Source organism: Marmota flaviventris, chromosome 17, assembly GCF_047511675.1.
Source record: "Marmota flaviventris isolate mMarFla1 chromosome 17, mMarFla1.hap1, whole genome shotgun sequence".
Taxonomy (NCBI): Eukaryota; Metazoa; Chordata; class Mammalia; order Rodentia; family Sciuridae; genus Marmota; species Marmota flaviventris.
Genome location: NC_092514.1, coordinates 5,728,814 through 5,746,866, shown reverse-complemented (window position 1 = coordinate 5,746,866; position 18,053 = coordinate 5,728,814). Strand labels below are relative to the sequence as shown.

At 31.9% G+C, this 18,053-nt stretch overlaps 2 protein-coding genes across 2 annotated transcripts; both read right to left on the bottom strand.

Moving 5' to 3' along the window:
• Positions 1 to 2,761: 2,761 nt before the first annotated feature.
• On the bottom strand, positions 2,762 to 3,757 carry LOC114081126 (olfactory receptor 5T7-like). Its single transcript, XM_027922708.2, has one exon. The coding sequence runs from the start codon at positions 3,710 to 3,712 to the stop codon at positions 2,762 to 2,764; it is 951 nt and encodes a 316-aa protein (XP_027778509.2). The 5' UTR covers positions 3,713 to 3,757.
• Positions 3,758 to 14,240: 10,483 nt separating this feature from the next.
• On the bottom strand, positions 14,241 to 15,182 carry LOC114081134 (olfactory receptor 8K3-like). Its single transcript, XM_027922715.2, has one exon. The coding sequence runs from the start codon at positions 15,180 to 15,182 to the stop codon at positions 14,241 to 14,243; it is 942 nt and encodes a 313-aa protein (XP_027778516.2).
• Between the last annotated feature and the right edge of the window lie 2,871 nt (positions 15,183 to 18,053).

Here is an 18,053-nt window from a genome sequence, read left to right as displayed (position 1 = left end):
TCTTGATTTTTCAATGTGTTTCTGAACATGAGGTTTTGAAAGCAATTTATACATTTTAAAAAATATATATTATTTTTTTTAATTTCTAAGATTCCCTGAGGAGATTTCAAGTAATTTGCTGATTATATTTAAAACATTTGAGAGCTTAATGAAATACCTGGAGGTTATCCACTAATTGTCAGAAACAATTTATAATTAACTATGACTTCACTTATGTATTCATATAATTATTTAATTATACATTTATTTTATACTTTATCAATCCCACTTAAAGGTTTTATCAAATGTGTTGGTAATAAGATCTCAAAGCAATTTTATATTCTCATTTTTATTGCAGCATCTTTCTAAATATCTAACATGTGCAAGCAACTTAATCATCCATTCTTTTAATACATTGAATATGGTATATAGACAAGAGGTTATATTATCCAACCTTAAGAATTACACCCTTCTTTCTTTCTTCTTTCTTCTTTTACCAGTGTATATGATTAAACTTAGGAGTGCTATACCATTGAGCTATATCCATGGCCTATTTTTATTTTATTTTATTTTGTTTATTTGGGTGCAGGATCTACCTAAGTGTGCAGAGACTGGCCTTAAGCTCGATTCTGCATCAACCTTCTGCAATGCTTGGGTAATAGGCATGGGCCACCATGCCTGGCTCATCTTAGTCAGTTTTAATTTTTCCCATAATAATCATAGTTTTCAAAATTGAAACTATTTGGACACACCTCTTCCTATTAATCATGATTTTTAACCTGTCATTTTCTTTCTGTGGCCTGGGGTAAGCACTATCTACCATTTCTCATTCTCATACATTTATCATTGGTGAGCCATAAATTCACATATTTATCTATAAAATATATTTTAACTTTACAGATATTTTAAGTGAGGATATATGATATGCTTTGCTAACAAAAGTCATCTTCTACATGTTTATTTTTCTAAACTTAGTTGTTTGATTTTCGATTCATCCATTTAATTCTTTTAGCTGCATCATATTCTCTGCCATTCCTGAATAAATAAATACTAGATATTTACAAACTGTTATCAAAATGACTATTTCTCTTACAGTCCCATAAGGAGAGTGGAAATGTTCCCTTAGTCCAGTTTTTCATAATTGAAGTTTCCATGTTTTTAATTACTGTCAATTTTAAGCACATGTAAGATTATCTAATTTCATTTTATATTAACAGTTTCCAAATAATTATTAAAATACATACACTGTGCACATAAGTTTCATCTGTTGTGATTGTTTAATATGGATATTTGTTCATTATTTCATTAGTCAATTATATATTAAATCAACACATGTATCTAATTTCTCAAATTGCAGTTTATTCTTTTAGTACATTTGTGATTGATTACTGTAACTCAAATGAAATTTTTAAAGCAAAAAATTCATCTTTTAAATTTTGAGTTGTATTTATGAACTCTTCCATAATTTTACGAAATGTATATGTAGGTTCAATACAAATTTACATTGTTTAGATATGTGCAGATAACAGATATCAATGTCTATTATTTTGATTTGACATTTGAAGGAATGAGTTGCATGGTACAACGACTCCATGGCGAACCCTCCAAGAGAGGAAAACAAAATTACATGTGTTGTGTAGGAATATATTCTATATGAGATACTCTGTAGTTTTACCATTGTGTTATCATTGACATTTAGTAGTTCCAAATTAAGAAAATATCCATTGTATTGGATATAATGAAGATTTTTTTCTGCTATCATTAATGAATAAATGTAGTATTGAAGGAGAAATTAATTCACAAACTAATTAAAAGTAATGAAGATAAAGAAAAAAAACAATACCATATAAACTGAAATTTGAGGCATGTATTTTCAAGGAAAATTAGATGTATTGGAAGCAGGATTAAATATGAGTGTACCAGAGATCCTTTTCTGTTATTTTTCTTTCAGGAAAAATGATACTAAGAAACAGTAGCGTTGCAACAGCCTCACAGAGTATTAGTGGTCAAGAGAAAAAAAAAATAGTCAAAAGTGAGCAGTGGTCAGAACCGAGGGGAGTCTCACAATGGTTGATATGGGCTTAGACCTGGATAAAGCAAAATTGGCCAGCCAGTAGCACACAACTCTCTGAATTATTTTCCTTTAGTGATTTGTATATTTTAATATAATTTTTAAAAATGCTGATGTATAGTTACTGCAGTCTGTGAGGAGTTAGAGAATAATCTTAGATCAGTGTTGTAGAAGGTATGATAAAAGAGAAAGAAATTCACCCTCAAAACTTAACCCGGTGATGACACCCTGGAATCTGATCAAGTTACTTCTGGTGTCTGAACCACAGGCTGAGTAGTTTGCTGCATGGACATAAGGATATAGCAGATTTCTTTGAGCTAGAATTAGGTACAAATTACTCTACGGAAAATGCCATAGAATTATGAATGCAGTATTATATGATCTAGATAGAGGTTAAACAAACACACACAGCATTTTAAAGCAAATCATACGTAAATATATGCCAGCATGTGTGGATTTTTTAGCATTTCACTTAGTATCAGCATCAATGCTCACATTTATGTATACATATTCTTATACTGGTATGAACATCGTAAAAATCAAATGGATGCTAAACGTTTTCTGCATGTAAAACAACATACTAGAAATTATCCATGAAATTTATTTTAAAATGTCTGCAAACAAGAAAATACATTAGCACATTCACATAAACACTTTCATTTAATCCCCTTGACACTGTATACCTATCAAACAAATTTTGTCAATATAATTTTAGTATGAAAAGTATGCTTTAATGATAAACATTTTTTTTTCCCAAACACTCCACATTGCTTCTTTTACATCCTTGTTTCTCAAACTGTAGATGAGAGGATTCAGCATGGGAATAACAATGGAGTAAAATATAGACACTACCATGTCATGCTCCAAAACATAGTGGGATGTTGGTCTCACATACATGAATACTGCAGTGCCATAAGAAATGGACACTGCAGTTAGGTGAGAGCAACAGGTGGAAAAGACTTTCCGCTTCCCTTCAGCAGAACATATCCTCACAATAGCCAACAGAATGAAACCATAGGAGATCAGGATGGTTAGTATAGTACATATCTCAATAGAGCCAGCAAAATAGAAGAGCAGAAGCTGATTGGGGCGGGTGTCAGAACAGGAAATTGCAAGGAGAGGAGGGATGTCACAGAAGATGTGGTTGATTATGTTGGATCCGCAGAAGGACAGGCTGAAAGTGGCTGTGGTGTGTGTTATAGCATGCAGAATTCCACCAACACAGGAAGCCAAGATGAGTGGCACATAGATCCTGGGTGACATGCTCACTGAATACAGAAGTGGGTTGTAGATGGCCACATAGCGGTCATAAGCCATGGCAGCCAAGAGAAAGCACTCTGTGGTTCCACAGGTTACAGCAAAAAACATCTGGGCTGCACAGGCACCAAATGAAATGGTTTTCTCCCTTGACAAAAAGTCTACCAACATATTTGGAGTGATACCAGACGAATAGCAGGCATCTATTAAAGACAGTACACTCAGAAAATAGTACATTGGGTTGTGCAGCCGGGAACTCCCAATGACCAGTACAATCAGTCCTAAATTTCCCATGAGGGTGAAAAGGTAAATTGCTAAAAACAGGAGGAAGAAGAAGATCTGCAGTTCAGAATTGTCAGTGAAGCCCTTCAACACAAATATAGTTACTTCAGTGACATTCTTCATGCTGAAATCTCATGGAACACACTCGATGATTATGGTGAAATGACAGCTGATGGTACTATAAAAGAATTAACAACAGTGAATTTAAGGAACATGAACCATGCCTATTGATTGTGTATGTTTGTGTGTGTGTGCATGTGCGTGCACGCATGCACATGCACACTTATTTGTCTGCCTGATTTCCAAGCAGTAGATCAGAAGACAGTCATAATGTTGAATGCAGCACTCACAGCATTCCCTGGAGGATCATGTGGATCACAAGGGTGTTTTCACAGTCACTATACCCATGTCATTTCTTAAATCATCAGGTCAACTGAGTAATTTACCACTGGATTCTATTAGCTCTTTTCATATTTATTCATGTTAAAACACAAGGTATGGGTGAAAAATTCCTTCTGACATCTGAAAACATGAGCTATTGTCTGGAGTTGTGTCTCAGTGGTAGGGTGCTCGCCGAGCAGGTGTGAGACACTGGGTTCAATCCTCAACACCACATAAAAACATAAATAAATAAAACAAAGGCATTGTATCCATGTACAACTAAGAATATTTAAGAAAACATGAGTTATTATGTCAGGGAAATAGCTTTGGAACAGAATCAGAATTTTATATCAATTATCAACTGTTTAGAATGATTTGCTATAATTGACTCAATTATGCAATGTAAAATTCAATATTTATTTACAAGATTGTAGTTAATATTCATGGACAAATTTTGTGAAATCTAAATCTGTTGAATGGCTTGAATTATAGAATGTGCTAACTTAGGTTCATTTATAGAGTAATCTATCAGGAATAAATTCAATTAAACACTTTTAGAAATATGAATTTTTCCATGAATACATTGTATATTTCTGAATTACTCTTTAAAGAATAAGAATTTGTGTGAAAACAATACACATGCAAACTATCACAGTTCTATTTTCTACATTACAGTGGCTTATTATTGCTTTGAATAAATAAGATATTTCAGATAAATTCCTCATGGGACAGGAATTCCAATTAGATGTTAAAAGAAAGTTATACTGTAAGAATAAGTCATAGTGACACGGTATTCAAAGACTTCAGAGAGATAAAGAAAAAATAACTATGATAAAGTTATAAAATTAGTGTACATACATCCGATTTAAGTAGAAGTTAGAGAATACCACACACATTGGACTTCATGAGGAAACACTATATTTTCAATAGAGGACAAAAATCATAATAACTATTTGATGCATGGACTTTCATGAACATTGCATTATTTCACGTAATAGCAAATTTTTCAGGTGATGATTTTCAGAACTAAAATGCCATCCCACCTCCAGTTCAGGAGTGTATGCTTTTTCCCGCATGTTCAACTGAATCCTGTAACACTGTGGCTCCCTTGTGCAAATGCACTCCTTCTTCTCAGGGAATTAAGGCAGAACCTGATTCATGATGGATTTGACCATTCTTAGACTATTAAAAATAAAGATATGTTGAGAGAAAGTCATACTATGAAAGATCACTAGATCCCATAGCTAGGATTTAAGTTTTACTAAGTCATTGCTTCTTAACTATTATACCAAAATATAATACCCACAGTGGTTTGATATATCAAACATTTTCTCACAATCTAGTGATCAATTTATGACTGTCCTTACTTTTAAATATATCAATCTGTCAGAAAAAAAAATACACCTGCTAAGGAGCACACTTATTTGCCTATACAAACACAAATTCAGTATTTTCCTTTTTTTTTTAACTCCTTACCATGAAGTTAGTTTAATGTAATAAATGAATTTTGATGAATACGTGTGATTTATACTTGTAAGAACCAGGTACTTAGTACTTGAAGTTCAGCAATTATAATGTTTAATATAAAGTAACATAGTTTCTAATTGCAAGTTTATGTGCTAGCTCCAAAATACCTGTCAAATTATCTGAAATATTCTCTTACTCAAGAAACAGCAACACAGTTTCAGGTACACTGTGAATATGGCTAATTTAGATTGCTTATATCCACTTATGGAACTTGATGAAGCCCACAGGAGATGCCCCAAGGGAATATGCTCCAGTAGTCTTCTGCTTTAATATAGCAATACAAAGATTTATTTCATAACAAAAAAGTAAATGTTTCTGCTGCTGTTAATTAAGCAAATAGTGTTCTGCTTTGACTGTTGTTAAATGTTTCAGATTTGCATTTCCCTGATGATTAGTGACATGCAATATGGAATGTCTTTCTATACATATGTAAGCCATTGTTTTCACTGAGGAAACATATTATCAAGACATTTGCCTACTTATAAATCAGATATATTTTTTCTTCCTTAAAAGTTTCTTATGTTTTCAATATTTAGTTTAAAATATAGTTTGCAAATATTTTATCCTGTTTTATTGTTTGCTTTTCCACTATGGTCATTATTTTCTTTGCAGAAATGTTTTTGGATGGATATAGATCTAGACCTAATTGTCTAAATTTTTTGTCACTGTTGGTTTTTATGGTGTCATTTCAAGAAATTATTGCCAACCCCACAGTCCTGAACACACAATCCTAAAGATTTTCCCTGATGATTTGTTCTGGGCATTTTACTTTCAGGTCTTTAGTGTAAAACTTGAATGCAATTTTTTTCTTTTATGTTTATTTTATTTTTTTTTAACTTTCCCCCATGTAGTCCTGGGGATTCAATCCCACAGCACTCTACCACTGAACTACTTACTATTCCAACCCTAATTATTTGTTTTATATATTTATTTCTTTGTTTTTCAAGGACTGAGGATTGAATTCTGGGGTGCTTTACCACCATTACAAACATTACCAACCTTTTTTTCAATTTTTAATGTTGCTCTAAGTCTCCCTAAATTGAAGATGCTGGCCTCAAACTTGGATTTCTCCTGCCTCAGCCTTCCAAAGAGTTGGATTTGCTAGAATGTGCCACCATGCCCAGCAATTTTCACCCATTTTAAGCTGATATTTCTATATGTTATATAAGGAGTGTCTCATTTCATGTTTTTTTCTGCATATGAATATTCCATTTCTCAACATTTGTTGAAGAAACTCTCCTTTCCTTATGGTTTATCTTGGCACCCTGTTGAAAACCAGTGGGAAGATATATATATAATAGTGATAACTATTTGGTTAGCTATCCTTTTCATAGCTAAATAGTGTTCCATTATGTGTATATACAACATTTTCTCTATTCATCTCTCAGTTCATGGACACTTGGTTTGCTCTCAATTGTGCTTCATTGCCTAAAATGTCTTCCTTATTCCCATTCCTTATGTTTTTATTCTTTGCATTATAACTTCATATTAACTGATATGTAAGTCCGCAAATTATCCATATCAATGATATTAATGTGGGCACCATGCAGTGTTTTTATGCATGTGTGTATTGTATAATATTTCACCATGTTAAATGTGTTTTCCTCAAAAACCTGTTATTTCTTTATTATGAGTCATTCAAAACCCTTCTAGTTTTTGAAATATGCAGTAATTATTGCTGCTATAACCACCCTTCTGTGCAATATCAGAATAGTAATTTTTATTCCTATACAAATGTGATTTAGTACTCTCTGATCAACATTTCTCTCCTGTTCTCTTTACTCATATTGTTGCTTGTCCCTGATAGCCACCATTCCACTCTCAAAGTTTATAAATACAACTATTTTGTATATCAACTATAAATCAAAAAATGAGATAACTTATATCATGCACCTGGTTTATTTAAAAAATAATGAAATTGTAACTATGTTGTCAATAGTGACAGGATTTCATTCCTTTTTGTAGTTAAATAGTGTTCCATAATAGTGTTCCAATAGAGAAAATGTATACACAACATTTCATGGACACTTGGTTTGCTTCCAGTTGATGGCTTTTGTGAACCATGCTACAGTGAACATGGGAGTGTGTATGTCTTCTACACACTGACTTCTTTTCTTTGGATGTGGAACGTAGTAGGGTTGCTGGATCATATGGTAGAGCTATCTTTAATTTTTTGAGGAACTTCTATATAGTTTTTTTAATAATGATTGCACTAATTTAATTTAATAATTTAAATTCCCACCAATAATATGCAATTTTCCTTTTTTACCTCATGCTTGCCTATACTGGTTATATTTTTTATAATAATCATTCTTACTGAGGTAAGGTGATATCTTACATTGGCTTTATGTGAATTTCCCTGATTATTATCATATTTAATCATTTTTATTCATCCTTTCTTCATTTGTAAATCTTCTTTTGAGAATCTCTATTCAGATTGATTGCCAATTTTTAATTGGGTTACTTGTTGTTAGAGTTTTTAGAGGTCCTTACATATTCTGGACAGTAGCCCCTTATTGGATACAAATATATTCTTTCATTCTATACATTGGATCTTCACTCTGATGATTGATTCCTTTATGGAAGAGAAACATTTTAGCTTGGCATTATCTTGTAGGCCAATTGATGCTTTTGGTTTTTTTGTTTTTTAAAATGTCTTCCCCAAAAGTCCTTGTCAATTTCAATATTGTGAGGCATTTCTCCTATGTTTCTTTCTGGTGGTTTCATATTTTCAGGTCTTCCATTTAAATTTTTAATTCATTTTCAGTTGATTTTTGTTGCTAATGAGAGATGAGTTCAGTTTCATTATTCTTCATGTTGATATCCAAATTTTCCTCACTACTAATCATTCCTTTTTCTCCTTCAATTATGTATTCTCAAAAGTCCTTTCTTCAAGCTCACTCTCTTATTGTTGATACTTTCTATCACACTTCTAATTTTACTTAAGGTAGTTTTCAGATCAAGGATATCAGCTAAATTTTTTTTGATTGCTTCATTTTATCTTCTAAAAGTCTGTGTTAAAATATAGTCATTGATATGTGTTTCCTTGAAGGCCATTGTGTTAATGTTGAAGGCTATTTATAGGATTTCTATCATAGTGATAACTATTTGGTCATTTTAAGAAACCTTATTTTGATCATTAAGTGAAGTCATTATTTCCGGAATGCTCTTGGTCTTGTTAACATATGATATATCAGGGCAGAAATTAGGTGACCTAGCTTGTCTTTCTAGAAATTCTAAGCAGTTTGCCAATTGTCGTAGAGGCTATATTTCCTTCCTGTTTCTCACAACCAGATTGACAACATAACCCTGGTTTCCGCGAGTCAGCTATTGCTGATTTGTAATTATTTCAGCACTAGAGATTGACCCAAGCTTAGCTATGACCCAATCCACTGTTGGAGTGTCATTCAACAAGAACTAAGGGAGTTTCTAAGAGGGTAGTCCATCCCCCAAATCGCTCCTTGTTACTTGGGTTAGCCTGTATCCCTCACTCAAGGTCACTAGATCATAGTTGAATATTGCAGAATTTTACTACTTGACTGTAGGCTGAATTTCCATGAAAGGACCAGCCAAACCCATGAGCCCTGCTGCTGCCCAGTAATTACACAAAGTCACATTGCACTCTTAGCCTAGAGCTCACCAAAATCATCACAGCACTGAGGGAAAACCAAGTCTTACAATGCTCTGCACTGCCTATTGTTGAGTTATCCTCATGGCCCAAGTTTACTGTAATCAGCTATATTAGGGCTATCATGAATTCAATTATTTGGGGCTGTATTTCTCTAACTGGCAATAGGATTGTTTTAGAGGTTCCTTCTTCAGACAGGTCTGAGTTTAGAAGATGTTAAGTTCTGATCAACATTCAATTTCATCAGCTGAGTAAGAAGTTCCAAGGCTAAATTTGTGCTAAGTACAATGTCCTACTCTCAGCAAATGGAGTCTTGCTCCAAGTTATGATGCTTCAGTTTGGGGTACTGTTGGTGAAGGTAGTCTCTTGACTACCATGACTGATTCTATGTTGGGTCTTGCCTGAGTCCCACAGCTACAAGAACCTGCACAATCTCAGTACTCACCTGGCTTTGAAGTTGGCTAAAATACCTATGTATTCCACTGAGGCAGTGGACTCTGCCTGGTGCTGGGCACATTTATTGGCTCCATGTTTGAACACTAGTCTTGAGATAGCTGTGCTGCCTAAGTTTAGTAGCACTCTTTCTTTTTCTCCTTTTTAATTTTTTTATATATTTTAGCAAAATCAAACTCAGTGGTCAATCCCCTGGCTTCCTTAGCTGCTATGTAGGGAATTTGATGCTTCAATAGCAATCATAATTGATGTAATTTTGGGAAGAGGATGACTGGAAGATTTTTCTCATCTTCCTTCTTTTGCTACCTCCTTAATTTTTAAAATATAATTTACTGATTGATATTCTTAAGATTTTCACTTTTATGTTAACTATAGAGCTTCAATTAAAGAAAATAAATAAGTAAATAAATATAAGGAAGCTCAGTAGTATAGAGGAAGAGAATTGAGGGGAAGGAAAATGAACAAACTATGGAATAAAATTTACCAAATTATGCTGTATACATATGTAAATATATCATAATGAATCCCACATATATGTACAATTATAATGTTTTAATTTAAAAATAAATACATGGAAGGAAGACCAGCAGAGTAGAGAAAGGGATTAGGAGAAAGGAGGAAAAGAGGGAGAGGAGAAGTACTAAAGATTGATATGAAGCAAATATTATATGCATTTAGGAATATGTGAAAATTAATCCCTAAATATAAAAATTAATGCCTAAATATAACTCACTAATAAAATGTAAAAAAATGTCTTTTTTATAATTGAATCTTTGTGCATTATTTTCTCTTTCTTTTTAATCCATTTCCTGATACTGAGAACTTACCTCCTTTACCAGAAGCAAGACCTATTTATAGTTTTTCTTACCTGTGGATGTAGCCATTAGTAACATTTATGCATGTTCTCATTGACAATATGCATTATAGTTTTGCAAATATATTAAATTAATATTTTAAATGGTGAAAGTCTTATTCTTCAATTATTTTTTACTCAGGTATGTTTTATTCATGTTAACTCTTCCATAAACAAGAATTGTTCTTTGATTTTGCAGGATAAATATACTTATTAGACTTTTGTAAGTTGTTTACTATGATTTCATAGGCTCTCACTGAGAGTGGGAATATTTACTTAACTCTATCTCATTGCCATTATTTGGAAATCATGTACTTTTAAGCTTTTGTCAATAAAGAGCTTGCAATACAATTTAATACTTAATTTAATTTAGAAGTATAATATAATTTTATACTTCATTCTATGGATTCTAGACCTATCAACTAATTAATTCTATATGCACAATTGCATCTATTTTCTATAGTCTGTGAATTATTTTATTTGTAAATATTCTCATTATGTAGACATTAGAAACATTAGTAACCAAATATATCCATCTTTGTGATTTTTTTTCACTTGTTTTTAAGAGTCATTTCCATGCTGAGTCACACACACTTGTGCACATACATACATATAAACACAAGCAAACACATGCACAGAGGACAGTCATTGTTTGCAAGCCTAAAAAAACTGCCCAGATAATGTATAAATATTACTCTTATTTAGTTTTGACATTTGAGTAAGTAAGCATGTGAATAGCAGTTAAGAGAGGCTGTGAAATAAAAATAGAGAAATTGTGGTAGGAATATGTGATAGGAAAAGATGTTCTTCTTATATAAATTTTAGGTATTATATAAACTTATTAAAAATCTCAATTTAGGAAAATATCATTTGATGGAATTCTGTTTTCTGAAGAGATTTTCCTGTGGAATTAAAGAATGAAGGGTGCACAGAAGCAAATACATGAGTCTAGCAATATTATGAAAGTTATCAATAAAAAACAGGAGAGATAGAGCAAAATTAAAATACTACTAATGTCATGATATCTCATTTTTATCATTAGTTGGGTCAAAGTTGTTGCCATTAATGAATATTGGAGCCTAACTACTTTTTATGTCTATTTAGACATAATTACATGCTTTCTTTTTTTAGTTGCTGGATATGGCGAATTACATTGTATTTTTAAATGTTGAGACATTTAAACTCCTGTATTATAGGAGCTTTTATATGATATTTTATATCAGGTTATGCCTAACATGATAAAAAGCTTATTGTGCATAGGGCTATATTCAGCAGTTAACATTCAGTTTAGAATTTTACACATTTAACACCTTTAGTATCAGGGAGTGCTCACAAAAATGTTAGAAAATACAGCTTCTCTTTATATTTCTGGAAGAATTTTGAGAGAATGTTTACTCTTTTTTCTCTCTAAATATGTATTAGAATTTGCCAGTTAAGGAATGACTTGGGGGAGAAAAGATGAGTTATTTTTAACACAGTTTTCATGTTTGAGCTCCACCTCAACATGACTTTTTCCTCATGCCTCTGTAAGTGAAAAATCACAGTACTTATATCTCTGGCAACCATAGAAAGCTCTTAATAGACATTCTGAACATCAATAAGATTTCTTTGAATATTTTATTTTTCTAAATTTGTTTTGAAGTTTCTCTATAAAATATAAAACTATATTGACAAAAATTATTTTAGCAAATAATAAAATCATAAGCCAGATTCTTTTTTATAATTTCTATATTCCATGAAAAACTTTCTGAAATAACTTTTTAAAATATATGTAATAATGAGAAAGATACTAACATTGAAAATGAGAACATATATTCATTCATTAAAACTTTAAGTATTAACTTATTACTTTTATGTTTTTGTTTATCATTTGAGGATATCTGCCGCAGTCTGGCTGCAGCAAAATAACCGGGGGGTGACAAGCAACTTGTATACATTGATACAGCAGGAGTGGGAGCCGTTTATTGTAGGACAGGAGGGGTATATATACATTACACACAGCTTATCTTAATTAACACAAACTAGATACAGCAGTCAACCAATAAGTTATCTCCACACTTAATGGCTTGCTGGCGTTACTTCACAAACCACTCCCTCTGGCAAAATGCCAGGCTCGATCCTGACTTGTTTACAGACCCTAACAGATATCCCTATGAAAATTATTTTAGAAGTGCTATATTTAGTTGTGTTTATTGACTTTTTTAAAATTTAGATATTAGAAGCTCTTACCTTCATCTATTATAAAAGTTGAAATTTTCTGTGAAGTTAACTTGGTGTAACATAAAATAACTAATAAAATTGATAATACACATTAATTCTAAAGTTATCACAATCTTGTGTCCACTAACAAATTATACTAGCATTTAATCTGACCTCTGTTCAACTTATAATTTCTAGGCAATTCCAACACTTTATATATACATATATGAGTAAATAAAAAGCTAACAACTAGGTATATTCTGTTGTCAAAAGAAAGAAAAAAATGAAATATGTAAACTCTGCAGTAATGTTTATTTCCACATGATAATATTTGTATGCTTTTAGTTCACCAATTAATTATTTTTAAACATATGTTTAGATACATAGATAATTTTTTTTCTCAAATGTGCATGTAAATTAGAAATACATCAATCATTTTATGACACAAATAAAATTCCATGAACGTTAAATAAAAATAAAATAAAGAAAACATGAAGTAATTTAGGGAGGGTTGTACATGAAATGTGCCAAGGCACCAAAAAAAGTGTTTGTGTCTACACAAAACACATTACATTCTCCCTGCAAATTAGCACAACTCAATCATGCAGTTTTTTCTTTTCAGTTCTTTCAAGTCATATTATCAAATTTATGCAAAAAATGTATACTAATAAAAAGATCTGATGCCTTTTTGGGACCAAATATAAGGGAAAGCAGTCACTGAAAGAGGAGCAAGAGACCTGCTTAATCACACAGCATGAAACTTGTCAAGAATAAAATAAAATACAGGCTGTTTTAAACAAGAATCATTGTGTTCATTTGGGGAGGTGAGGACAAGAAACCAATTATTAGACAAATATAGGGAGTTAAAATTTAAAAGAGAAAGAAGCTTCTATAGTAAAACTTAATATGGTCTCTTATTTGGTATATTCACCAGTCTCTATAAAGGACTAGATTACATGAAATTTTTTTAGCAGAACTATGATTTTCTGGATAGGATCATGAGTTAAGTAAATAGTCTCTTTTGAGTTCATACACAAAACAAAGGCCACCAATGAGGAAAACCAGAAGCCCAGGAGCCCCAGGTGAAAGAGGGGCTCAGAGCGCATGATCTGACTCAGTTATTTCAATCACTGTACTACACTGAGCTCCTGATGACTCATACTGTTGGATTTTAACACAACCAATGGATGTATATGAAACTTAAAACATAGGGATTATGCTTGCACAACCAGAAAAACACACAAGCACATTCACAGTCATCAGAAATTTATTACTATAGTTGTGACTAAAAAAAATCAACTCATTTTTCATATTTACCATTCTTTCTCATTCCAATGCAGCATCAAACTCTGACACTTGCTTATGGAGTCTATAGGTCTTAAATCCATTCTACTTTACTATACAATTTATTCAATTTTTTAAATCTTTCCCCATTCAGAAAAGAAGAACGTGCTGTTTTGTTCACTAATATATATAAGCATTTAGAAATTTTACTGTTACTACAGTAAGATTAATTATTTGAATATATATTGTTTGCTAAACATGCTGGGGGAAAACTGACTGGCTTCATAACCAAACCATATTCATAGAACTCATATTCTATGTGATCTTTAAGAAAAGATGTTGCTTATCTTTTTCCATGTGCCTTGTAGAGCAAACTTGAAATCTTTGTTCCTCAAGCTGTAGATCAAGGGATTCAACATGGGGATAACCAGTGTGTAAAATATGGAAGCCACTTTATCAGTGTCCAAACAATGACTGGACTTGGGCTGGACATACATAAATATCAAAGTCCCATAGAACACTATGACCACTGTCAGGTGGGATCCACAGGTGGAGAAAGCCTTGCGCCTGCCCTCAGCAGACTTCATCCTGAGAATGGCTAGGAGGATGAGCAGGTAGGACACTAGGACAATCAGAAGAGAAGAAATCAAATCAAAAGCTGCAAAGATCATAATTGTCAATTCGACATCATGAGTGTCTGAACACAGCAAAGATATTAAAGGCATACAGTCACAGTAGAAATGATTAATGACATTGCAGCCACAGAAGGATAAGGTAAAAATTTTTATGGTGACTGTAAGTGACATAAATGTACAATAGAGATAGGGAATTGCCACCAGCAACTGACATAACCTGTTTGACATGATGACAGTGTAGAGGAGAGGATTACAGATGGCCACATAGCGATCATAGGCCATTGCAGACAGAATAAATAATTCACTTCCAATGAAGAAGAGAAAGAAAGCTAGCTGTGTAGCACAAAAATAATAGGAAATTGTATTTTGATCCACAACAAAATTTAACAACATTTTTGGGCCCACAGCTGTAGAGTATCCAAAATCAGTGAGAGCCAGGTTTCTAAGAAAAAAGTACATGGGTGTTTGAAGTCTGGAGTCCAACTTGGTGAGGAGTATCATGCCCAAGTTGCCCAGCACTGAGACCACATAGATGATGAGAAACAGCCCAAATAATGGAGCTTGCAACTCAGGGCGATTTGTGATGCCCATCAGAATGAACTCATGCACCACCGTGAGATTGTGTTTCTCCATCCAATTTCATTAAAAAACCTGTTTCAGATAAAGCATCAGTGCAATTAATGGATTTCAAATATTATTACTTGACAAATATTCATTATGGAAGGCTGGTGTAAATAAGATATATTCAAACTTTCCTAACAGTAAATTTGAATTTATATACATGTCTACATGAACAAATACATAGAAATGAATGATCAATAGTACTACTCTAGGGTGATTCTACTCACAAAAGAAACCTATTAATTGTAGTTATATTTCAGTATAACTGAAATGATTAGAGGCCAGTTAAGCTGCTAAACATTCAACTCTGTTCAATGTCCAGGCAAAACAATATTCAAATCAGTTACTTTCTTCCAAGAATGATAAACCCTGATGCATAGAGAGATGCACATATATACAGGTAGATATGTAAAGCAAAATAGGAAAATAATCTAAATTTTGTTAATTTTTTGCGTTAGATAAATGTACAATTATTATTTTTAAGTTTACTATTCCCATATACTTAATTACACTCACAATCACATTAAATAATTGCATTCAATAATATCAGATAATTCATAGTATAATTACAAATTAAGGATTTCTACAGACAAAAAATCTAAGATTTTATAAAACTCCTTATATTACAAGGTACTGAATAATTTTCTTGAAAGAAAAGGTGGTAGAAGTCAGCCTATTAACTCAGTGGCTGATGTTAGATTATGAATAGACAATGTACTATTATTTTGGATTATTTATACTTCTTATATTCAAAACTATTATAAAAATAATATATAATGCTATCACAATAGAAATTAATTTAACATATTATTCTTCCCCTGTGATATTTTCATTATAAATGAAATATACTTACTTGCGTGTATCAAATTAGATTCATTTTATTATACCACAAAAAGGGAGAATATGAGGAAAATATGAACAAATTTGAAGAGAGTTTATTTCATTGATTCTGTACAATGAAGACTTACATAATCTTCTTGGGATATGATGATGTTATGCTTTAAAGTAAAAGGTTCAAATACTTTTATGATGAACTTAAAAATGTTCTACATTGAACATTTTTCACTATATAGCACCATTTAGACAAAATAAACTATAATAAGGATGAGTTAAACATAGATATTTGGGTATGTTTTATAGCACTCTGTATATTAAAACAGCAATAATTTCTTCCAAATGTAATGTAGCACAGTTTGCAGATGTATGTGTGCATAACAAAATATAATATATCTGAACATCTCCAATAACCCTGAAAATAAGAAGATATGATATAGCAGCAGGTATATGGCAGGTACATCTTTATTTTGAAGTAAAAACAGTGAAGAAACATTTTTCTTTCATAAAAAAAGGAAAGAGAAATGACCAACTTTATAGTGAAAATTTTAGTGACGAGCACTTGTACATGAGATATAAGTTAGCAATTTTCCAATGGTAAAATATAGCTTTCTACATGTAATTTGCACTTACCTCAAACAAAATATTTCTTACATAGTTGTGGCTGCTGATATCCTACCCTAAATTAATTTAATAAACTGCATCAGTTTATGTTAGAGAAATACCTTCAATAAAGGAATAGGAAATAAATTGAACTATTTTATTTTGTTTTGTTTAGCAATCATGAAATACTGCAATATAACATGCATATGATCAGTTTTAATTAATATTCCTGTAAGATAAAATTATGTTAATTAGCTTGGTTGAATCATTTCACCTTATATTAAAGAGTCATAGTGCCATTTTATATCCACACATGTATATAATTATTAACAATAAAAAGTGAAAAAATAGAATGTTTTGTGTTCATCAGTTTTGTGGTTCTATGAAAAGAACCAAACTACTTTCTCATAGTTTTCTCATCTTTACTGAATAATCAATTTTACTTTTAAGCTTATACTCTGAGAAAAAATTTAGTAAAATCTCACTGCAAAATATGGAAAATTTTGCTATTTCTGTAAAACCAGGTATCCTGGTATATTAAAAAAATGCTTTTTCTATCTCATTGTGAAACAGTAACTCCTATCTCTAAGAAAGAGATCTGGAATGAATCACATTCATGTATTTAATTACATAATTTTAAATGTTAATTTATCTTACAAATGGTCACAAAGAAAGCACAGAGATATTAAATGCCTAAATATTTGGGAGGAAAAAAATGTGGGTCTTGATCTCTTTTTTTTTCAATTTATGCCATTACAATGTCTTTGAATTTATATTTTATCTCCTGTCACTTTTGCTTTTACATGGACAATTTAATCATTAAATTAAGCACATGGACAATTTAATTATTTTATAAGCACACAGCTTGTGGTTTTCCAGATACATATGAGCTTTTAACCTCTCAGGTGCCAATATTCTAAAGTTAAGATGAGGGAAAACAGAGAGAGGTTTTATTGATACTGAGGTATTACAGAGCTGTAGAAAACACAGAAACTGAATCAGAAATGGTCACTTAAAAAAGAGGGTAATGCCATAACAAAGTTTATCTACTTCAGTAGGTACTGCTAACATATATGAAAACTTCTGTCTTTGTTACCTGAACTGAAGCCTCTCTCTCTTTGGTTCTCTGATGTTTCCAAACATTGCATTATAGAAGACAATTTATGAATTTTTTTTCACCATTTGATACTCTCCCTCAGGAGATGCCAAGGAACTAGTAGAGTATCCCTAAAGCATTTGAGAACTTAATGAAAGGCCTGGAGTTTGTCCATTAATTGCCAGGGAAAATTTATATTCAATATTTATTTATTTATGATAGGATTCAGCAAATCCACTTTTGAATTTTGTGCAGAATATTTGAAATTAGGATTTTAAAGAAATGTCTGTACCCTCTTGTTCTTTTTAACATAATTTGAAATAGACAAGATGTGAAAAAAATCTAATACC

Excerpts from the sequence above, each read along its gene's own strand:
- LOC114081126 (XM_027922708.2), bottom strand. The coding sequence starts at position 3,712 with ATGAAGAATGTCACTGAAGTAACTATATTTGTGTTGAAGGGCTTCACT.
- LOC114081134 (XM_027922715.2), bottom strand. The coding sequence starts at position 15,182 with ATGGAGAAACACAATCTCACGGTGGTGCATGAGTTCATTCTGATGGGC.